At 47.7% G+C, this 24,845-nt stretch overlaps 1 protein-coding gene across 1 annotated transcript in view; it reads left to right on the top strand.

Annotated features, from left to right (window-relative positions):
- The window catches only part of hcn4 (hyperpolarization activated cyclic nucleotide-gated potassium channel 4), a 95,120-nt gene that overhangs the window by 55,971 nt on the left and 14,304 nt on the right, over window positions 1–24,845 (top strand). Inside the window, exons 5-6 of the mRNA XM_029641442.2 lie at window positions 22,802–22,948; window positions 23,180–23,420. Coding sequence (XP_029497302.2) covers window positions 22,802–22,948; window positions 23,180–23,420 — 388 coding nt within the window. The remainder of the gene's footprint in view (window positions 1–22,801; window positions 22,949–23,179; window positions 23,421–24,845) is intronic.

Here is a 24,845-nt window from a genome sequence, read left to right on the forward strand (position 1 = left end):
GTCAGGGCAGGCAGAGGTCAGTAATCCAGAGTGGTGTGACAGGGTACAGAACTGCAGGCAGTCATGGGGTCAGGGCAGGCAGAGGTCAGTTATCCAGATCAGAGTCCATAAAGTACAGAACGGCAGGCAGTCATGGGGTCAGGGCAGGCAGAGGTCAGTAATCCAGAGTGGTGTGACAGGGTACAGAACTGCAGGCAGTCATGGGGTCAGGGCAGGCAGAGGTCAGTAATCCAGATCAGAGTTCATAAAGTACAGAACGGCAGGCAGTCATGGGGTCAGGGCAGGCAGAGGTCAGTAATCCAGATCAGAGTTCATAAAGTACAGAACGGCAGGCAGTCATGGGGTCAGGGCAGGCAGAGGTCAGTAATCCAGATCAGAGTCCATAAAGTACAGAACGGCAGGCAGTCATGGGGTCAGGGCAGGCAGAGGTCAGTAATCCAGATCAGAGTCCATAAAGTACAGAACGGCAGGCAGTCATGGGGTCAGGGCAGGCAGAGGTCAGTAATCCAGATCAGAGTTCATAAAGTACAGAACTGCAGGCAGTCATGGGGTCAGGGCAGGCAGAGGTCAGTAATCCAGATCAGAGTCCATAAAGTACAGAACGGCAGGCAGTCATGGGGTCAGGGCAGGCAGAGGTCAGTAATCCAGATCAGAGTTCATAAAGTACAGAACGGCAGGCAGTCATGGGGTCAGGGCAGGCAGAGGTCAGTAATCCAGATCAGAGTTCATAAAGTACAGAACGGCAGGCAGAGGTCAGTAATCCAGATCAGAGTTCATAAAGTACAGAACGGCAGGCAGTCATGGGGTCAGGGCAGGCAGAGGTCAGTAATCCAGATCAGAGTCCATAAAGTACAGAACGGCAGGCAGTCATGGGGTCAGGGCAGGCAGAGGTCAGTAATCCAGATCAGAGTTCATAAAGTACAGAACGGCAGGCAGTCATGGGGTCAGGGCAGGCAGAGGTCAGTAATCCAGATCAGAGTCCATAAAGTACAGAACGGCAGGCAGTCATGGGGTCAGGGCAGGCAGAGGTCAGTAATCCAGATCAGAGTCCATAAAGTACAGAACTGCAGGCAGTCATGGGGTCAGGGCAGGCAGAGGTCAGTAATCCAGAGTGGTGTGACAGGGTACAGAACTGCAGGCAGTCATGGGGTCAGGGCAGGCAGAGGTCAGTAATCCAGATCAGAGTCCATAAAGTACAGAACGGCAGGCAGTCATGGGGTCAGGGAAGGCAGAGGTCAGTAATCCAGAGTGGTGTGACAGGGTACAGAACTGCAGGCAGTCATGGGGTCAGGGCAGGCAGAGGTCAGTAATCCAGATCAGAGTTCATAAAGTACAGAACGGCAGGCAGTCATGGGGTCAGGGCAGGCAGAGGTCAGTAATCCAGATCAGAGTCCATAAAGTACAGAACTGCAGGCAGTCATGGGGTCAGGGCAGGCAGAGGTCAGTAATCCAGATCAGAGTCCATAAAGTACAGAACGGCAGGCAGTCATGGGGTCAGGGCAGGCAGAGGTCAGTAATCCAGGGTACAGAACTCAGGCAGTCATGGGGTCAGGGCAGGCAGAGGTCAGTAATCCAGATCAGAGTTCATAAAGTACAGAACGGCAGGCAGTCATGGGGTCAGGGCAGGCAGAGGTCAGTAATCCAGATCAGAGTCCATAAAGTACAGAACTGCAGGCAGTCATGGGGTCAGGGCAGGCAGAGGTCAGTAATCCAGATCAGAGTTCATAAAGTACAGAACGGCAGGCAGTCAGAACAGTAATCCAGCAGGCAGTCATGGGGTCAGGGCAGGCAGAGGTCAGTAATCCAGATCAGAGTCCATAAAGTACAGAACTGCAGGCAGTCATGGGGTCAGGGCAGGCAGAGGTCAGTAATCCAGATCAGAGTCCATAAAGTACAGAACGGCAGGCAGTCATGGGGTCAGGGCAGGCAGAGGTCAGTAATCCAGATCAGAGTCCATAAAGTACAGAACGGCAGGCAGTCATGGGGTCAGGGCAGGCAGAGGTCAGTAATCCAGATCAGAGTCCATAAAGTACAGAACTGCAGGCAGTCATGGGGTCAGGGCAGGCAGAGGTCAGTAATCCAGATCAGAGTTCATAAAGTACAGAACGGCAGGCAGTCATGGGGTCAGGGCAGGCAGAGGTCAGTAATCCAGATCAGAGTTCATAAAGTACAGAACGGCAGGCAGTCATGGGGTCAGGGCAGGCAGAGGTCAGTAATCCAGATCAGAGTTCATAAAGTACAGAACGGCAGGCAGTCATGGGGTCAGGGCAGGCAGAGGTCAGTAATCCAGATCAGAGTCCATAAAGTACAGAACTGCAGGCAGTCATGGGGTCAGGGCAGGCAGAGGTCAGTAATCCAGAGTGGTGTGACAGGGTACAGAACTGCAGGCAGTCATGGGGTCAGGGGGCAGGCAGAGGTCAGTAATCAGAGGTCCAGATCAGAACTGCAGGCAGTCAGTCAGGGCAGTCCAGATCAGAGTCCAGTCATGCAGGCAGTCATGGGGTCAGGGCAGGCAGAGGTCAGTAATCCAGAGTGGTGTGACAGGGTACAGAACTGCAGGCAGTCATGGGGTCAGGGCAGGCAGAGGTCAGTTATCCAGATCAGAGTCCATAAAGTACAGAACGGCAGGCAGTCATGGGGTCAGGGCAGGCAGAGGTCAGTAATCCAGATCAGAGTTCATAAAGTACAGAACTGCAGGCAGTCATGGGGTCAGGGCAGGCAGAGGTCAGTAATCCAGATCAGAGTCCATAAAGTACAGAACGGCAGGCAGTCATGGGGTCAGGGCAGGCAGAGGTCAGTAATCCAGATCAGAGTTCATAAAGTACAGAACGGCAGGCAGAGGTCAGTAATCCAGATCAGAGTTCATAAAGTACAGAACGGCAGGCAGTCATGGGGTCAGGGCAGGCAGAGGTCAGTAATCCAGATCAGAGTCCATAAAGTACAGAACGGCAGGCAGTCATGGGGTCAGGGCAGGCAGAGGTCAGTAATCCAGATCAGAGTCCATAAAGTACAGAACTGCAGGCAGTCATGGGGTCAGGGCAGGCAGAGGTCAGTAATCCAGATCAGAGTCCATAAGTACAGAACTGCAGGCAGTCATGGGGTCAGGGCAGGCAGAGGTCAGTAATCCAGAGTGGTGTGACAGGGTACAGAACTGCAGGCAGTCATGGGGTCAGGGCAGGCAGAGGTCAGTAATCCAGATCAGAGTCATAAAGTACAGAACGGCAGGCAGTCATGGGGTCAGGGCAGGCAGGTCAGTAATCCAGATCAGAGGTCAGTAATCCAGATCAGAGTTCAGAACGGCAGGCAGTCATGGGGTCAGGGCAGGCAGAGGTCAGTAATCCAGATCAGAGTTCATAAAGTACAGAACGGCAGGCAGTCATGGGGTCAGGGCAGGCAGAGGTCAGTAATCCAGAGTGGTGTAAGGGTACAGAACTGCAGGCAGTCATGGGGTCAGGGCAGGCAGAGGTCAGTTATCCAGATCAGAGTCCATAAAGTACAGAACGGCAGGCAGTCATGGGGTCAGGGCAGGCAGAGGTCAGTAATCCAGATCAGAGTTCATAAAGTACAGAACTGCAGGCAGTCATGGGGTCAGGGCAGGCAGAGGTCAGTAATCCAGATCAGAGTCCATAAAGTACAGAACGGCAGGCAGTCATGGGGTCAGGGCAGGCAGAGGTCAGTAATCCAGATCAGAGTTCATAAAGTACAGAACGGCAGGCAGAGGTCAGTAATCCAGATCAGAGTTCATAAAGTACAGAACGGCAGGCAGTCATGGGGTCAGGGCAGGCAGAGGTCAGTAATCCAGATCAGAGTCCATAAAGTACAGAACGGCAGGCAGTCATGGGGTCAGGGCAGGCAGAGGTCAGTAATCCAGATCAGAGTCCATAAAGTACAGAACTGCAGGCAGTCATGGGGTCAGGGCAGGCAGAGGTCAGTAATCCAGATCAGAGTCCATAAAGTACAGAACTGCAGGCAGTCATGGGGTCAGGGCAGGCAGAGGTCAGTAATCCAGAGTGGTGTAGGGTACAGAACTGCAGGCAGTCATGGGGTCAGGGCAGGCAGAGGTCAGTAATCCAGATCAGAGTCCATAAAGTACAGAACGGCAGGCAGTCATGGGGTCAGGGCAGGCAGAGGTCAGTAATCCAGAGTCGTGTGACAGGGTACAGAACTGCAGGCAGTCATGGGGTCAGGGCAGGCAGAGGTCAGTAATCCAGATCAGAGTTCATAAAGTACAGAACGGCAGGCAGTCATGGGGTCAGGGCAGGCAGAGGTCAGTAATCCAGATCAGAGTTCATAAAGTACAGAACGGCAGGCAGTCATGGGGTCAGGGCAGGCAGAGGTCAGTAATCCAGATCAGAGTCCATAAAGTACAGAACGGCAGGCAGTCATGGGGTCAGGGCAGGCAGAGGTCAGTAATCCAGATCAGAGTTCATAAAGTACAGAACTGCAGGCAGTCATGGGGTCAGGGCAGGCAGAGGTCAGTAATCCAGATCAGAGTCCATAAAGTACAGAACTGCAGGCAGTCATGGGGTCAGGGCAGGCAGAGGTCAGTAATCCAGAGTGGTGTGACAGGGTACAGAACTGCAGGCAGTCATGGGGTCAGGGCAGGCAGAGGTCAGTAATCCAGATCAGAGTCCATAAAGTACAGAACGGCAGGCAGTCATGGGGTCAGGGCAGGCAGAGGTCAGTAATCCAGATCAGAGTCAGGGCAGGTCAGTAATCCAGATCAGAGTCCATAAAGAACGGCAGGCAGTCATGGGGTCAGGGCAGGCAGAGGTCAGTAATCCAGAGTGGTGTGACAGGGTACAGAACTGCAGGCAGTCATGGGGTCAGGGCAGGCAGAGGTCAGTAATCCAGATCAGAGTTCATAAAGTACAGAACGGCAGGCAGTCATGGGGTCAGGGCAGGCAGAGGTCAGTAATCCAGATCAGAGTCCATAAAGTACAGAACGGCAGGCAGTCATGGGGTCAGGGCAGGCAGAGGTCAGTAATCCAGATCAGAGTCCATAAAGTACAGAACGGCAGGCAGTCATGGGGTCAGGGCAGGCAGAGGTCAGTAATCCAGATCAGAGTTCATAAAGTACAGAACGGCAGGCAGTCATGGGGTCAGGGCAGGCAGAGGTCAGTAATCCAGATCAGAGTCCATAAAGTACAGAACGGCAGGCAGTCATGGGGTCAGGGCAGGCAGAGGTCAGTAATCCAGATCAGAGTTCATAAAGTACAGAACTGCAGGCAGTCATGGGGTCAGGGCAGGCAGAGGTCAGTAATCCAGATCAGAGTCCATAAAGTACAGAACTGCAGGCAGTCATGGGGTCAGGGCAGGCAGAGGTCAGTAATCCAGAGTGGTGTGACAGGGTACAGAACTGCAGGCAGTCATGGGGTCAGGGCAGGCAGAGGTCAGTAATCCAGATCAGAGTCCATAAAGTACAGAACGGCAGGCAGTCATGGGGTCAGGGCAGGCAGAGGTCAGTAATCCAGATCAGAGTTCATAAAGTACAGAACTGCAGGCAGTCATGGGGTCAGGGCAGGCAGAGGTCAGTAATCCAGATCAGAGTCCATAAAGTACAGAACGGCAGGCAGTCATGGGGTCAGGGCAGGCAGAGGTCAGTAATCCAGATCAGAGTTCATAAAGTACAGAACTGCAGGCAGTCATGGGGTCAGGGCAGGCAGAGGTCAGTAATCCAGATCAGAGAACTGCAGGCAGTCATGGGGTCAGGGCAGGCAGAGGTCAGTAATCCAGAGTGGTGTGACAGGGTACAGAACTGCAGGCAGTCATGGGGTCAGGGCAGGCAGAGGTCAGTAATCCAGATCAGAGTCCATAAAGTACAGAACGGCAGGCAGTCATGGGGTCAGGGCAGGCAGAGGTCAGTAATCCAGATCAGAGTCCATAAAGTACAGAACGGCAGGCAGTCATGGGGTCAGGGCAGGCAGAGGTCAGTAATCCAGATCAGAGTCCATAAAGTACAGAACGGCAGGCAGTCATGGGGTCAGGGCAGGCAGAGGTCAGTAATCCAGATCAGAGTCCATAAAGTACAGAACGGCAGGCAGTCATGGGGTCAGGGCAGGCAGAGGTCAGTAATCCAGATCAGAGTTCATAAAGTACAGAACTGCAGGCAGTCATGGGGTCAGGGCAGGCAGAGGTCAGTAATCCAGATCAGAGTCCATAAAGTACAGAACTGCAGGCAGTCATGGGGTCAGGGCAGGCAGAGGTCAGTAATCCAGAGTGGTGTGACAGGGTACAGAACTGCAGGCAGTCATGGGGTCAGGGCAGGCAGAGGTCAGTAATCCAGATCAGAGTCCATAAAGTACAGAACGGCAGGCAGTCATGGGGTCAGGGCAGGCAGAGGTCAGTAATCCAGATCAGAGTCCATAAAGTACAGAACGGCAGGCAGTCATGGGGTCAGGGCAGGCAGAGGTCAGTAATCCAGATCAGAGTCCATAAAGTACAGAACGGCAGGCAGTCATGGGGTCAGGGCAGGCAGAGGTCAGTAATCCAGAGTGGTGTGACAGGGTACAGAACTGCAGGCAGTCATGGGGTCAGGGCAGGCAGAGGTCAGTAATCCAGATCAGAGTTCATAAAGTACAGAAGGCAGTCATGGGGTCAGGGCAGGCGGCAGGCAGTCATGGGGTCAGGGCAGGCAGAGGTCAGTAATCCAGATCAGAGTTCATAAAGTACAGAACGGCAGGCAGTCATGGGGTCAGGGCAGGCAGAGGTCAGTAATCCAGATCAGAGTTCATAAAGTACAGAACGTCAGCAGGCAGTCATGGGGTCAGGGCAGGCAGAGGTCAGTAATCCAGATCAGAGTTCATAAAGTACAGAACGGCAGGCAGTCATGGGGTCAGGGCAGGCAGAGGTCAGTAATCCAGATCAGAGTCCATAAAGTACAGAACGGCAGGCAGTCATGGGGTCAGGGCAGGCAGAGGTCAGTAATCCAGATCAGAGTTCATAAGGCAGTCATGGGGTAGGTCAGAACTGCAGGCAGTCATGGGGTCAGGGCAGGCAGAGGTCAGTAATCCAGATCAGAGTCCATAAAGTACAGAACTGCAGGCAGTCATGGGGTCAGGGCAGGCAGAGGTCAGTAATCCAGAGTGGTGTGACAGGGTACAGAACTGCAGGCAGTCATGGGGTCAGGGCAGGCAGAGGTCAGTAATCCAGATCAGAGTCCATAAAGTACAGAACGGCAGGCAGTCATGGGGTCAGGGCAGGCAGAGGTCAGTAATCCAGATCAGAGTCCATAAAGTACAGAACGGCAGGCAGTCATGGGGTCAGGGCAGGCAGAGGTCAGTAATCCAGATCAGAGTCCATAAAGTACAGAACGGCAGGCAGTCATGGGGTCAGGGCAGGCAGAGGTCAGTAATCCAGAGTGGTGTGACAGGGTACAGAACTGCAGGCAGTCATGGGGTCAGGGCAGGCAGAGGTCAGTAATCCAGATCAGAGTTCATAAAGTACAGAACGGCAGGCAGTCATGGGGTCAGGGCAGGCAGAGGTCAGTAATCCAGATCAGAGTCCATAAAGTACAGAACGGCAGGCAGTCATGGGGTCAGGGCAGGCAGAGGTCAGTAATCCAGATCAGAGTCCATAAAGTACAGAACGGCAGGCAGTCATGGGGTCAGGGCAGGCAGAGGTCAGTAATCCAGATCAGAGTTCATAAAGTACAGAACGGCATGCAGTCATGGGGTCAGGGCAGGCAGAGGTCAGTAATCCAGGGTGGTGTGACAAGGTACAGAACGGCAAGCAGTCATGGGGTCAGGGCAGGCAGAGGTCAGTAATCCAGGGTGGTGTGACAAGGTACAGAACGGCAGGCAGTCTGTCGGGTCTACACCTGTGACTGAGTCCCAATACTAATATAAACCAGATCTACACCGGAATATCTCAGCCCAAAAACCCATACGAACCAGGTTTACACCTTTGACTGAGTCCCAATACTAATATAAACCAGATCTACACCGGAATATCTCAGCCCAAATACCCATACGAACCAGGTTTACACCTTTGACTGATTCTCAATACTAATATAAACCAGATCTACACCGGAATATCTCAGCCCAAATACCCATATGAACCCAGTTTATGCCTGTGACTGAGTCCCAATACTAATATAAACCAGATCTACACCGGAATATCTCAGCCCAAATACCCATATGAACCAAGTTTATGCCTGTGACTGAGTCCCAATACTAATATAAACCAGATCTACACCGGAATATCTCAGCCCAAATACCCATACGAACCAGGTTTACACCTTTGACTGAGTCTCAATACTAATATAAACCAGATCTACACCGGAATATCTCAGCCCAAATACCCATACGAACCAGGTTTACACCTTTGACTGAGTCTCAATACTAATATAAACCAGATCTACACCGGAATATCTCAGCCCAAATACCCATATGAACCAAGTTTATGCCTGTGACTGAGTCCCAATACTAATATAAACCAGATCTACACCGGAATATCTCAGCCCAAATACCCATATGAACCAAGTTTATGCCTGTGACTGAGTCCCAATACTAATATAAACCAGATCTACACCGGAATATCTCAGCCCAAATACCCATACGAACCAGGTTTACACCTTTGACTGAGTCTCAATACTAATATAAACCAGATCTACACCGGAATATCTCAGCCCAAATACCCATACGAACCAGGTTTACACCTTTGACTGAGTCTCAATACTAATATAAACCAGATCTACACCGGAATATCTCAGCCCAAATACCCATACGAACCAAGTTTATGCCTGTGACTGAGTCCCAATACTAATATAAACCAGATCTACACCGGAATATCTCAGCCCAAATACCCATACGAACCAGGTTTACACCTTTGACTGATTCTCAATACTAATATAAACCAGATCTACACCGGAATATCTCAGCCCAAATACCCATATGAACCAAGTTTATGCCTGTGACTGAGTCCCAATACTAATATAAACCAGATCTACACCGGAATATCTCAGCCCAAATACCCATATGAACCAAGTTTATGCCTGTGACTGAGTCCCAATACTAATATAAACCAGATCTACACCGGAATATCTCAGCCCAAATACCCATACGAACCAGGTTTACACCTTTGACTGAGTCTCAATACTAATATAAACCAGATCTACACCGGAATATCTCAGCCCAAATACCCATACGAACCAGGTTTACACCTTTGACTGAGTCTCAATACTAATATAAACCAGATCTACACCGGAATATCTCAGCCCAAATACCCATACGAACCAAGTTTATGCCTGTGACTGAGTCCCAATACTAATATAAACCAGATCTACACCGGAATATCTCAGCCCAAATACCCATACGAACCAGGTTTACACCTGTGGCTATGTCCCAATAATCTGATCAACCAGGTCTACCATTGTGCAAGAGACACTTAACAACTTTATTGACAGAAAATATGTGTGAAGTTATTATACTTATTCCGTTCATGGGTCTGTACATGGCCAATTAAACTAACAGAATATGAAGTTGTACAGTCCAATTCATTGATCTAAACAAATGTAAAGACTAATGCATAATGGTCAAATCATCTGTAAGATCATTTTGATCAAATATATCCATAACCCAACTCAACTTCAATCTACTGAAAAAAGATATCTGCTATGAATAAATATATACGGTGCATTTGGAAAGTATTCAGACCCCTTGACTTTTTACACTTTTTGTTACTTTATTCTAAAATTGATGAAATATTTTTTTTTTCTCATCAATCTACACACAATACCCCATAATGACAAAGCGAAAACAGGTTTAAAGAAATTTTTGCAAATGTTTAAAAAAAAACAGAAATACCTTATTTACATAAGTATTCAGACCCTTTGCTATGAGACTTGAATTTTAGCTCAGGTGCATCCTGTTTCCATTGATCATCCTTGAGATGTTTCTACAATTTGAATCGAGTCCACCTGTGGTAAATCCATTTGATAGGACATGATTTGGAATGGCACATCTGTTTATACACAGTAAGGTCCCACAGTTGATTGTCACGACTTCCGCCGAAGTCGGTCCCTCTCCTTTGTTCGGACGGTGTTCGGCGGTCGACGTCACCGACCTTCTAGCCATCGCTGATCCATTTTTCATTTTCCATTGGTTTTGTCTTGTCTTCCTACACACCTGGTTCCAATCCCATCAATTACATGTTGTGTATTTAACCCTCTGTTTCCCCTCATGTCCTTGTCTGTGATTGTTTGTTGTATGTTTTGTGCAAGTCATGTTCTGGTGTGTGATGGGTTTTGTACCCTTTTATGTTATTTTTGTATATACTGGTTTTCAGAGTTTTTTTAGCATTTATTAAACTGCTCCGTTTATACCAAGTTCACTCTCCTGCGCCTGACTTCCCTGCTACCAGCACGCACCCATTACATTGATAGTGCGTGTCAGAGCAAAAACCAAGTCATGAGGTCGAAGGAATTGTCTGTAGAGCTCCGAGACAGGATTGTGTTGAGGCACAGATCTGGGGAAGGGTACCAAAACATTTCTGCAGCATTGAAGGTCCCCTAGAACACAGTGTCCTCCATCATTCTTAAATGAAAGAAGTTTGGAACCACCAAGACTCTTCCTAGAGCTGCCAGACATTTCATATATATATATATATATATATATATATATATATATATATATATATATATATATATTTAAAAAATGTTGTCATTATGGGGTATTGTGTGTGGATTGATAAGCAAAAATATATCACTTAGTCAATTTTAGAATCAGGCTGTAACGTAACAAAAAGTGGAAAAGTCAAGGGGTTTGAAAACTTTCCGAATGCACTGTATAAGGTGGAGCCACTGTATTTTCCCAATGGTCACAAATATGACCTCTAAGATATTGTATAAATACCACAAGCATCATGGACTCAATGTATTAATTGTTCATTTTTTTCTCACACTATTGTGACTGATGGGATTAAATGGGTTAAGGAAGGGAGCGAGGGAGGTGGAGGGAGGGAAAGAGCAACTTGGGAATTGTAGTTTTGGTAATACAAAAAAGACTGTAAAATCACCAGGAATTAAGCTCAAATGAGTTTAATTTAGAAAACCCGTTCCTATTTATTCCCACGAATAAATAAAGAGACGTGATCGTGTGTCAATGTAATCAAGGTAGGAAATGATTGTTCTTTTCAAATACAATCTCTTTTTGGGCTTTGTTGGGCCTAATTTGCAATGTTCAAATTATTCTAATGATGTTCCGGCTTACCGACCATCCGCTCTGAAAACAATCTGGTGGCTGGATCTAGTTTCCTACCCCTAGTGTAGGAGAAAGGAATAGGTTAGAGAGCTCATACAATTTTATTGAACCTGTATTTTGACAGGGCGTCATGCTGAGACCAAGGTCTCTTTCTCAGGTGAGACCTGCAAACACATCAAAAAACATCAATACACATCAAATTACAATATACTTAAGCAAGAAAGCACGAGGGGGTGTGGTATATGGCCAATCTACCACAGCTAAGGGCTGTTCTTATGCACAACGCAAAGCAGAGTGCCTGGATACAGCCCGTAACCGTATTTGATTGGCCACATACCACAAACCCCTGAGGTGCCTTATTGTTATTATAAACTGGTTACCAATGTAATTAGAGCAGTAAAAATAAATGTTTTGTCATACGGTCTGATATACCAAGGCTTTCAGACAATCAGCATTCTGGGCTTGAACCACCCAGTTTATAAAAATCATTAATAGACATCAAAAAACATTAATATAGAGTACACATATACACATCAATAATACACATCAATAATACACATCAATACACTAAAAGCAAAACAAAATCCTATAAAACAAACACAATCTTCAGTAAAAAGGTCCTCAGTCAGCCTTTTGAATTGCCCTCGAGGCACCAATTCATCCAGCTTTAGAGAGCCTTGGAGATCATTCCACAAGGCAGGTGCAGAGAAAATAACCTCAGGTTTTTACCTAACTCAGTGTAGATGGAAGGGATCTCCCTGAGGCCGGGTCTGATGTCTCATACGTCTATAAATTAACCATGAAGTAAGGTACGGTGGAAATGTATGCAGTTTCTGATACAGAATGCAGTGATGTGTACTGAACCTATCATCTGTAATAAAAAGTAGTGCGCAATGATAAACTGCGTCCAATGTCTTCAATACAGTGGCAGCTGCATTCATGTAGACAATATCCCCATAGTCTATAACTGGTATGCATGTCGACTGGATCATTTGTTTTCTGCTATTTAATGAAAGACAATCAAGCCACGGACAAACAGTAGCCTGCACTCATAGAATAAAGGTTTCCAAATGGGTTTTTAAGCTGTCCCCATAGGAGAACCCTTTTTCCAGGCCTGGACCTGGTTGGTGGTTCTACCTGGAACCAAAAAGGGTTCTTCAAAGGGATCTCCTATGGGGTCAGCCAAAGAATCCTTTTAGGTTCTAGATAGCACCTTTTTTTCTTAGAGTATAGCTGTGGACAAGTTGAGCGACTTTTTGTGTCTTGCCGTAAGAGCTATTGTCATTAGCCTGGACCTGGTTGGTGGTGTTAATCTGAAGAAGGTTAAAGTCCCCTCTCTTCCTCTCCTCAGAGAAACGTCTTACTGCTGAGTTAAGGCTCTTAATTTGGCCCCAAGGTACCCCTTCAAAATGCTAGCTACTTGATCATATATTTTCACATCTTGTAAAAAATACAATTTGGAAACAAATATAATATATATATATATATAATATTGAATACTGAATAGTGCATTGGGGAAATGTATTTATTTATTATAATTTTATGATATCCAACTAGTAGTTACAGTCTTGTCCCATCGCTGCAACTCCCGTACGGACTCGGGAGAGGCGAAGGTCCAGAGCCACGCGTCCTCCGAAACATTACCCGCCAAGCCGCACTGCTTCTTGACACATTGCTCACTTAACCCGGAAGCCAGCCGCACCAATGTATCGGAGGAAACACTGTACAGCTGGCAACCTGAAGTCAGCGTGCATGCAGCCGGGCGCCACAAGGAGTCGCTAGAGCGCGATGGGACAAGGACACCCCGCCGGCCAAACCCTCCCCTAACCCGGATGGTGCTGGGTCAATTGTGCGCCGCCTCATGGGACTCCCAGTCGCGGTCGGCTGCGACACAGCCCGGGATTGAACCCGGACCTGTAATGATGCCTCTAGCACTGCCATGCAGTACCTTAGACCGCTGCGCCACTCGGGATGCTGCATTGGGGAAATCTGAATATTCTTTAACACTCTTGTAATTCTTTATCATAGCTATGTAAATGGTTAGAATTTCCAAACATCCCTGAGACCCCTCCCCCCCCCCCCTGGTTATGAAAATAGCCAATTACAAGTGTGAAGCAGGCATGCCGAGAATATGAGTTACACCACTGTAGAAGACACAGATAGCATACCTCTGTAGAGTCCAGAAACACTCAAATGTCTAAGAGTCACCCCGCCAGCATCACTTATCCTCCTTCACAGGCTGTCTCACAGTCACTGGCTGCTGGATTAACTTCTGCTTCTGCTGCCATTGACTGCTCTGCTCTCACAGCCCTGAATTCAATTACATCTGGACTACCTCCACAAGACAATGGCACGAAAGTCCTGAATTGAAATGTCATGGCGCACGTAGAGCTCTCCTTTAACAACAGAACATTCAGATCACATCAGAAGTGTAGCCAGTGTTATATGCTCCTTTATTTTCTGTTGCCTTGTCGAGAGCTCTGAATGGGGGTGTCAGGGTGCCGATGTTCAAGGCTTCAATGAACACTGTGTCTACCGTACTCATATAGGAGGCACGGATGGAGAGAGGGAGTCAGAGTCGAGGGGGAGACAGAGGTTTAGAAATTACAATCAAGTGGCTGACATCTCTTTTGGGAAATCAATTATGCATGTTTGATTTGGTAAAGATTTTCATCCAGGAGGAGAGAGTGAGTAGAGAGGTACAGGAGGCTACTGGGGAGAGATATCGACAGAGACATACTCATACTCTAAAAAAAATGGGAGAACCCTTTTTGGTTCTAGATAACACCTAAGAGTGCAGAGAGACAGAGAGAGAGTGATAGGAGGAAGAAAGTGAAACAGCGAGTGCACCGTATGACCATATGGAGAGAGAGAGAGAGAGAGAGAGAAGGTAGAGAGTGGGTAGAGAGAGATGAGAGAGTGAGGGAGGGATTGTGCAGTAAAACAGCATCAAGGGCTCTAAATCCCTTTCTCTCATGGGAACCGAGTGTTGGATTGAATTGACTGACACATACGGACAGCAGAGGTTTACGGTTAGAAAGTGGATGCCCTGGAGAACTGATTAGCTTCTCAGTACTGACAATGATTGGATTTGTCTAAGTAGCAGAAGAAGAGGAGCAAGGTTTCTTTTGTTAGTGAACTGATGGCTATGAGGATATAACATAATTTCCTGTCACGCTGGGCGTTATCAGCCACATCACTTCCTCAAGAGAGATCCATCCCCTAGTGGCGAGTGCCCTAGTCCACTATGTCTCCTCCCCTGGAGTCGTCACGCTCTTAGCAAAAAGGGTTTCAAAGGGGTTCTTTGGCTGTTCCCATAGGAGAACCCTTTCCAAAACTGTTATACCTGGAACCAAAAATGGTTCTTCAAAGGGTTCTCCAATGGCGAGAGCTGAAGAACCCTTTTAGGTTCTAGATAACACCTTTTCCTCGAAGAATGTATGTGCTAGCGATTCACAACACAAACAGGGAATTATCTTCAAAGACACTGTTTTTTTCACTTGGCTAATGCCCTTTCATGATGAGGGGAATCAAATTGTGTTGCATTACAAAGCCAATGACAAATGGATGAATTCCGCAGTGACAGTGTTTTATGGGAATAAAGGAGGTTAGAAGACAACTAGAAAACATAAATCCTTGTCGTCATTGAAACGGAGCAAATGTCTGTGATAAATCTGATGCTTCCCAGTTCCCACAGCGAGATGTCAACAGGGCATAGACAGACAGACAGACAGGTTACAGAGAAAGACAGACAGACAGGTTACAGAGAAAGACAGACAGACAGACAGATAGGTTACAGAGAAAGACAGACAGACAGACAGGTTACAGAGACATACAGACAGGTTACACAGACAGACAGACAGGTTACAGAGAAAGACAGGCAGACAGGATACAGAGAAAGACAGACAGACAGGTTACAGAGACATACAGACAGGTTACACAGACAGACAGACATACAGGTTAAAGAGAAAGACAGACAGACAGGTTACCAAGAAAGACAAGACAGACAGGTTACAGAGAAAGACAGACAGACATACAGACAGGTTACAGAGAAAGACAGACAGACAGGTTACAGAGAAAGACAGACAGGTTACAGAGAAAGACAGACAGGTTACAGAGAAAGACAGACACAGGTTACAGAGAAAGACAGACAGACAGGTTACAGAGAAAGACAGACAGACAGGTTACAGAGAAACACAGACAGACAGACAGGTTACAGAGACAGACAGACAGACAGGTTACAGAGAAAGACAGACAGGTTACCGAGAAAGACAGACAGGTTACACAGACAGACAGACAGACAGACAGACAAAGACAGACAGAAAGGTTACAAAGAAAGACAGACAGGCAGGTTACAGAGACAGACAGACAGACAGGTTACAGAGAAAGACAGACAGACAGGTTACAGAGAAAGACATACAGACAGGTTACAAAGAAAGACAAGACAGACAGGTTACAAAGAAAGACAGACAGGCAGGTTACAGAGAAAGACAGACAGGTTACAGAGATAGACAGACTGGTTACAAAGAAAGACAGACAGGCAGGTTACAGAGAAAGACAGACAGGTTGTAATCTTCAGGAGTACCACAGGAGTACTTTCTCATTGTGTTGGACAGGATTGGACAGGAGGACTTTCTCATTGTGTTGGACAGGATTGGACAGGAGGACTTTCTCATTGTGTTGGACAGGATTGGACAGGAGGACTTTCTCATTGTGTTGGGCAGGATTGGACAGGAGGACTTTCTCATTGTGTTGGACAGGAGGACTTTCTCATTGTGTTGGACAGGATTGGACAGGAGGACTTTCTCATTGTGTTGGACAGGATTGGACAGGAGGACTTTCTCATTGTGTTGGGCAGGATTGGACAGGAGGACTTTCTCATTGTGTTGGACAGGATTGGACAGGAGGACTTTCTCATTGTGTTGGGCAGGATTGGACAGGAGGACTTTCTCATTGTGTTGGGCAGGATTGGACAGGAGGACTTTCTCATTGTGTTGGACAGGATTGGACAGGAGGACTTTCTCATTGTGTTGGACAGGAGGACTTTCTCATTGTGTTGGACAGGATTGGACAGGAGGACTAATTCTCTGAAGAAGAGGAAGATTGTGACATTCTGGTTCATCATCAGATCAGGAAATGTTCAAATTTATGCCAAGAGATTTCATTTGAATAGACTTCCTGATAAGAGAGATTCCATGCTTAGCTCTTGGCAGGGCTTAGAATTCATCTATCAGATGCCCTGGGAATGAATATCTTCATGTTTTTTCTGCATCTCTTTCTTCTTTTGAAGTCCTATCATTTAGTTTTCCAGATCCACGTTTTTTTCATCGATTTTCCACGGCATTTTATTTATGAATGATGCATTATAAGAGTATAACCAGGATTAAAGGAATATGATCCCCCAGTTCTGACCATGTTGTTTTAAGGTCTTTTATCAGGTGCATTTAGTGTCTATATCTGAGTGTGGTTTGCTCTCAAACTCCACCTTTCACTTTCAGCTACATCATCCTAATACATATTATGTGCATGCATGTGTGTGTGTGTGTGTGTGTGCGTGTGTGTGTGTGCCTTTGAACGTGATCACGGGATGCAACACGTTAAAAAGCAACCGTGCTCCTGCTCCTCCGCCTGCTACCATTTTGGAGGTGAGTGGTCACGGTCGACCGCTCGGCATCGTCCGCATGCACAGGCTCACACTCGGGCTCCAGACTGTCCTTCATTCTGTAGAGGAGAGGAGGGCGAGGAGATGGAGGAGGAGAAATGTGATTCGGAAGGCAGGCTCGGGAGCCTCTGGCTAGATCCAGACGGACAGAGACATGTCTACATCTGAGGATGAGGTGAAAGACAGAAGTGAAAACTGAGCGGAGGTCAGAATTATAGACCTTCCTTATAAAGACATCAGTCAGAAAGGAGAGTGTTGAAAAGGAGAGCAGAGAGGGGATTGAAAAGGCAGATATAGAGAGAGAGACACAGACAGACAGACAGACAGACAGACGTGCAGTTGTTGCTCTTCCATGAAGCGAGAGCGAGCATTACTTCATTAGCTGGCTCCCTCCCTTTTTCTGCCTTGACATGTGTATGTGTTTTTGTGTGTGTGTGCGTCAGCAGTGACAGCAGTGAGCCTGTTGTGCACTGTGCGCTCACGTTGAGTGACCCGCTCCCTCCGACTGGCCAGGCCCTGGTTGCCTCCTTAATGGCACCCTATTCCCTATTTAGTGCACTACCTTTGACCAGGACCAGGGCACTATAGGGAATAGGGTGCCATTTTGTAAGCAGCACTAATGTTTCTCTTCAGGGACTGCTGCGGGCACCTCATCACAGGGGTCTGATTCTCAGGGAGCCAGTCACTACCCACTGTCATTAGTGATGTCTCCCTGGAGGTAACAGGTTTCTCTCTCCTGGAGAGGGGGAGGGAGGGGGAGAGGTGGGATGGAGGGAGATAGATAGAGGGAGTGTGTGGTTGAGGTCAGTGGCTGGAGGTAACAGGTTTCTCTCCGGGAGACAGTTGGAAGGAGAGAGGGAGTGTGTGGTTATTATGAGGTCTGTGGCCACCGAGTGCCGTATGTTAGTGTGTATTATTTTTGCACAGCCTCTCCTCTCTGATTTGTAATTAATTCCGACACGGGGCTGACGCAGGGCTATCTATGTTTTAGGAGAACATCTCAGAGGATGAAATGGCTGTCCACTCTGACTGTACATTCAGCTTGGGGAAAGAGACACGTAAGGTTACCCCCCCCCCCCCCCCCCCCATCTGTTGTAACAGTATTATGCCTGTATGAAGCGTATCAGAGTTGATCAAAGTGTAACCTAGGCTTAACAGTAGAATATAGTGACTTTCCATTCAGACAGGGTTTAGTGTAGTGAAGGTCTGTGATGCTCCTCTACCTGCTGCTGTTTCTTATTTCTGTGTGCTTTGATCTCTCTCCTGGTGCAAGTGAATCGGCCCAGAGAGATCTCATCCTCCTCACACACACGTCCTCACTGTAAAACCAGCCCCCTCTGCTCCTCTTTTTGGGGTTTGAATCATGCGATAGTAGATATTAGCTCAGGTGCCACAGGGATTTTGTTGTTACCAATTGTAACACCTTACATAGATACATAGGCACACACAGGGAGGGAAAAACACACGACACACACAACACACACACACACACCATCAGCCAGCATCTTGTATTGACGTTTTTGTAATTCATGTCATTGCTCTGTTGTTCCATTGTTTGAACTGCTCTCTCTCTCTCTCTCTCTCTCTCCGGTTCTCTCTTCCACTGTTTGCAGACAGTGGTTCTGGAGGCGTGCTCTGAATGCTGTCTCTCTCTCCGGTTCTCTCTTCCTCTGTTTGCAGACAGTGGTTTTGGAGGCGTGATCTGAATGCTGTCTCTCTCTCCGGTTCTCTCTTCCTCTGTTTGCAGACAGTGGTTCTGGAGGCGTGCTCTGAATGCTGTCTCTCTCTCCGGTTCTCTCTTCCTCTGTTTGCAGACAATGGTTTTGGAGGCGTGCTCTGAATGCTGTCTCTCTCTCCGGTTCTCTCTTCCTCTGTTTGCAGACAGTGGTTTTGGAGGCGTGCTCTGAATGCTGTTTCTCTCTCCGGTTCTCTCTTCCTCTGTTTGCAGACAGTGGTTTTGGAGGCGTGCTCTGAATGCTGTCTCTCTCTCCGGTTCTCTCTTCCTCTGTTTGCAGACAGTGGTTTTGGAGGCGTGATCTGAATGCTGTCTCTCTCTCCGGTTCTCTCTTCCTCTGTTTGCAGACAGTGGTTCTGGAGGCGTGCTCTGAATGCTGTCTCTCTCTCCGGTTCTCTCTTCCTCTGTTTGCAGACAGTGGTTTTGGAGGCGTGCTCTGAATGCTGTCTCTCTCTCCGGTTCTCTCTTCCTCTGTTTGCAGACAGTGGTTCTGGAGGCGTGATCTGAATGCTGTCTCTCTCTCCGGTTCTCTCTTCCTCTGTTTGCAGACAGTGGTTCTGGAGGCGTGCTCTGAATGCTGTCTCTCTCTCCGATTCTCTCTTCCTCTGTTTGCAGACAGTGGTTTTGGAGGCGTGCTCTGAATGCTGTCTCTCTCTCCGGTTCTCTCTTCCTCTGTTTGCAGACAGTGGTTTTGGAGGCGTGCTCTGAATGCTGTCTCTCTCTCTCCGGTTCTCTCTTCCTCTGTTTGCAGACAGTGGTTTTGGAGGCGTGCTCTGAATGCTGTCTCTCTCTCTCCGGTTCTCTCTTCCTCTGTTTGCAGACAGTGGTTTTGGAGGCGTGCTCTGAATGCTGTCTCTCTCTCTCCGGTTCTCTCTTCCTCTGTTTGCAGACAGTGGTTCTGGAGGCGTGTTCTGAATGCTGTCTCTCTCTCCGGTTCTCTCTTCCTCTGTTTGCAGACAGTGGTTTTGGAGGCGTGCTCTGAATGCTGTCTCTCTCTCTCCGGTTCTCTCTTCCTCTGTTTGCAGACAGTGGTTCTGGAGGCGTGCTCTGAATGCTGTCTCTCTCTCTCCGGTTCTCTCTTCCTCTGTTTGCAGACAGTGGTTTTGGAGGCGTGCTCTGAATGCTGTCTCTCTCTCTCCGGTTCTCTCTTCCTCTGTTTGCAGACAGTGGTTTTGGAGGCGTGTTCTGAATGCTGTTTCTCTCTCCGGTTCTCTCTTCCTCTGTTTGCAGACAGTGGTTCTGGAGGCGTGTTCTGAATGCTGTCTCTCTCTCCGGTTCTCTCTTCCTCTGTTTGCAGACAGTGGTTTTGGAGGCGTGCTCTGAATGCTGTCTCTCTCTCCGGTTCTCTCTTCCTCTGTTTGCAGACAGTGGTTTTGGAGGCGTGCTCTGAATGCTGTCTCTCTCTCCGGTTCTCTCTTCCTCTGTTTGCAGACAGTGGTTTTGGAGGCGTGCTCTGAATGCTGTCTCTCTCTCTCCGGTTCTCTCTTCCTCTGTTTGCAGACAGTGGTTCTGGAGGCGTGTTCTGAATGCTGTCTCTCTCTCCGGTTCTCTCTTCCTCTGTTTGCAGACAGTGGTTTTGGAGGCGTGCTCTGAATGCTGTCTCTCTCTCCGGTTCTCTCTTCCTCTGTTTGCAGACAGTGGTTTTGGAGGCGTGTTCTGAATGCTGTCTCTCTCTCCGGTTCTCTCTTCCTCTGTTTGCAGACAGTGGTTTTGGAGGCGTGCTCTGAATGCTGTCTCTCTCTCCGGTTCTCTCTTCCTCTGTTTGCAGACAGTGGTTTTGGAGGCGTGTTCTGAATGCTGTCTCTCTCTCCGGTTCTCTCTTCCTCTGTTTGCAGACAGTGGTTTTGGAGGCGTGCTCTGAATGCTGTCTCTCTCTCCGGTTCTCTCTTCCTCTGTTTGCAGACAGTGGTTTTGGAGGCGTGCTCTGAATGCTGTCTCTCTCTCCGGTTCTCTCTTCCTCTGTTTGCAGACAGTGGTTTTGGAGGCGTGCTCTGAATGCTGTCTCTCTCTCCGGTTCTCTCTTCCTCTGTTTGCAGACAGTGGTTTTGGAGGCGTGATCTGAATGCTGTCTCTCTCTCCGGTTCTCTCTTCCTCTGTTTGCAGACAGTGGTTTTGGAGGCGTGCTCTGAATGATGTCTCTCTCTCCGGTTCTCTCTTCCTCTGTTTGCAGACAGTGGTTTTGGAGGCGTGCTCTGAATGATGTCTCTCTCTCCGGTTCTCTCTTCCTCTGTTTGCAGACAGTGGTTTTGGAGGCGTGCTCTGAATGCTGTCTCTCTCTCCGGTTCTCTCTTCCTCTGTTTGCAGACAGTGGTTTTGGAGGCGTGCTCTGAATGCTGTCTCTCTCTCCGCTTCTCTCTTCCTCTGTTTGCAGACAGTGGTTTTGGAGGCGTGCTCTGAATGATGTCTCTCTCTCCGGTTCTCTCTTCCTCTGTTTGCAGACAGTGGTTTTGGAGGCGTGCTCTGAATGCTGTCTCTCTCTCCGGTTCTCTCTTCCTCTGTTTGCAGACAGTGGTTTTGGAGGCGTGCTCTGAATGATGTCTCTCTCTCCGGTTCTCTCTTCCTCTGTTTGCAGACAGTGGTTCTGGAGGCGTGCTCTGAATGCTGTCTCTCTCTCCGGTTCTCTCTTCCTCTGTTTGCAGACAGTGGTTTTGGAGGCGTGCTCTGAATGCTGTCTCTCTCTCCGGTTCTCTCTTCCTCTGTTTGCAGACAGTGGTTTTGGAGGCGTGCTCTGAATGCTGTCTCTCTCTCCGGTTCTCTCTTCCTCTGTTTGCAGACAGTGGTTTTGGAGGCGTGCTCTGAATGCTGTCTCTCTCTCCGGTTCTCTCTTCCTCTGTTTGCAGACAGTGGTTTTGGAGGCGTGTTCTGAATGCTGTCTCTCTCTCCGGTTCTCTCTTCCTCTGTTTGCAGACAGTGGTTTTGGAGGCGTGCTCTGAATGCTGTCTCTCTCTCCGGTTCTCTCTTCCTCTGTTTGCAGACAGTGGTTTTGTAGGCGTGCTCTGAATGCTGTCTCTCTCTCCGGTTCTCTCTTCCTCTGTTTGCAGACAGTGGTTTTGGAGGCGTGATCTGAATGCTGTCTCTCTCTCCGGTTCTCTCTTCCTCTGTTTGCAGACAGTGGTTTTGGAGGCGTGTTCTGAATGCTGTCTCTCTCTCCGGTTCTCTCTTCCTCTGTTTGCAGACAGTGGTTTTGGAGGCGTGCTCTGAATGCTGTCTCTCTCTCCGGTTCTCTCTTCCTCTGTTTGCAGACAGTGGTTTTGGAGGCGTGCTCTGAATACCGTCTCATCCCAGCTCCCTCAGTGGATTCTTTCATTCAAACTGTTGTGAATCTCATATTAAGAAACTTTCTTTATTTCTCTCTCTCTTTCTTTTCCTTCCACCCGCCACCTTTTCTTCCCCCCTCTGCTCTGTTCATCCACCTCAGAAGGCGATGCACTGAGAAAGGAAACCGGAACGAAGCCAGTGTCTGTAACTAAATGGAGCTCTCCCAAAGTCTTTCTGTGTGTGGTCTGAATGACACTCACCTTATCTGTGTGTCCGTAGTAACTCTGCTAATTACCCAACTGTGATTACTCCCACTACCCCGCCCGCGCCACATCTCGTGCCACACATAGACCTGTGTCGCCTCTATACCCCCCCCCCATAGGGGGTATCACCGATTAACAAGGTCTCAACTGTCTCTGCTGAGTTGGCTCATGACCCTGTGGTGTTTGGTGGTCCACATGTGATTGTTCTGTGTGTGTGCGTACGTGCGTGCGTAGGAGGTTCCTGTGTGATTTCCCGCTTCAATCTTCTCCCTTTTCTCATCAATGGATTCTGCTTGCAATCAGATACAGTACACTACTTAGGGAAATGTGTTCCCAATCAGTGCCTCTCCCCATCGCTCTCTCTCTCTCTCTCTCTCTCTCTCTCTCCTCTCCTCTCTCTCTCTCTATCCACTTATTCCTCCTCTGTGCTGCCAGCCAGTGCATATTCAGAATGGAAATATACCGTAGTATAAACATCTGCTATTTTCGGCTTTTCTTTTGTGTGGGGCAAAATGTACAAGCAGTCTTGCGTGCTGTGTGTATATCTGATGTGTTGTGTGGAGGGCTTGACCTCTAAGCCTTTAGTAACCTGTAGGGTATGACTCAGTCACAGTGCTGTGGGGGCGGTGACCTTGGACTGACCTTATTGTGTTTCATCTCTTTCTCTCTCCCTGGCCAACAGTACAAACAGGTGGAGCAGTACATGTCCTTCCACAAGCTGCCGGCTGATATGAGGCAGAGGATCCATGACTACTACGAGCATCGCTACCAAGGCAAGATGTTTGACGAGGAGAGCATCCTGGGAGAACTCAACGAGCCACTCAGAGAGGTGGGAGAGGGCTGGGGGCTGTGTGTGGGTGTTAAAATAGAATATGTATTAATCGCAAAGGGAAATTGTTGTGTGGGTCGTGATTTTGAAGTGCCATAACTGATGATAATCACTCTTTCAACGTTGGGATGAATTATTCTCTGAGCACTTTCTGTCTCTCTGAGGGGCTGTAAACTAAAGCATCCATCTTCCTCTGTGTGTGCGTGTGTGAATGTGTGTTCCTGTTTGCAGGAAATCGTTAACTTTAACTGTCGAAAGCTGGTGGCTTCCATGCCACTGTTTGCCAACGCGGACCCCAACTTTGTGACCTCCATGCTGACCAAGCTGCGCTTCGAGGTGTTCCAGCCCGGAGACTACATCATCAGAGAGGGCACCATCGGCAAGAAGATGTACTTCATCCAGCACGGAGTGGTCAGCGTTCTCACCAAGGGCAACAAGGAAACCAAGCTCTTAGACGGATCCTACTTCGGGGGTAAGATAAAGAGTGTACCAGGGCAGAAGAAAGGTCACACACACACACATTGTGCTGCAGAGCTTAAACCCTCTTCAGCTTTAATATTCATAATGGTGGCCTGGAAAAAGACAACAGCACAAATGAGCTTCTTAAGAGGTCAGCCTAGGTCTGCTTTCAGGCACACTGCACAACTGCATGAGTGTAAATGTAATTTCTGCTCTGTTCTTGTCTCTCACGAGCTGGCCCTGATAACAGGGTTGTCTAAAGCATTACTCATTATTCTGCCTGTCATTCTGCAGGGTATGATGCCTGCTGATTTGATATGTTTTATGTGAGGCTGTTAACTCTTCCAATGATCAATATGAGCTGTATTTTAATTGCATAAACATGCTAAATGACAAAGAAGAACATAGTTGACATATACAGGGGTTGGAGACGAAATTAGAAGTTTCATTCTGAACAGAACCACTATTTTTGTTTTTTTGTTCAGTTCCACTGTTCCAACCAGAACAATAATGGAGGAACTTTTAATGTCCTTTGAGCTAGCTGGCTAACAAGCCTGTGTGTGCAGAATGGCACTAGAATTAAAAACACGTCTTAGGATTTATTAACTACAAAAATGTATGCGATAACTAGGCCTATAGTATCCTTAACTACTAGCATTGAAAAAGTCAGTGGTGTAAAGTACTGAGGTAAAAATAATTTTGGGTTCTACTTAAGTAGTTTTTTCAGCCAGCATCTTGTATTGACGTTTTTGTAATTCATGTCATTGCTCTGTTGTTCCATTGTTTGAACTGCTCTCTCTCTCCGGTTCTCTCTCTCTCCGGTTCTCTCTTCCTCTGTTTGCAGACAGTGGTTCTGGAGGCGTGCTCTGAATACTGTCTCTCTCTCTCCGGTTCTCTCTTCCTCTGTTTGCAGACAGTGGTTCTGGAGGCGTGCTCTGAATGCTGTTAACCAGTTCCAACCCCTGATATACAGTGTACGGTTTATGATAAAATACCACTATTAACCCGTTCCAACCCCTGATATACAGTGTACGGTTTATGATAAAATACCACTATTAACCAGTTACGGTTTATGATAAAATACCACTATTAACCAGTTCCAACCCCTGATATACAGTGTACGGTTTATGATAAAATACCACTATTAACCAGTTCCAACCCCTGATATACAGTGTACGGTTTATGATAAAATACCACTATTAACCAGTTCCAACCCTGATATACCGGTTTATGATAAAATACCACTATTAACCAGTTCCAACCCTGATATACAGTTTATGATAAAAATACCACTATTAAAGTTCCAACCCTGATATACAGTGTACGGTTTATGATAAAATACCACTATTAACCAGTTCCAACCCCTGATATACAGTGTACGGTTTATGATAAAATACCACTATTAACCAGTTCCAACCCCTGATATACAGTGTACGGT

Source organism: Oncorhynchus nerka, linkage group LG28 (genome assembly GCF_034236695.1).
Source record: "Oncorhynchus nerka isolate Pitt River linkage group LG28, Oner_Uvic_2.0, whole genome shotgun sequence".
NCBI lineage: Eukaryota > Metazoa > Chordata > Actinopteri > Salmoniformes > Salmonidae > Oncorhynchus > Oncorhynchus nerka.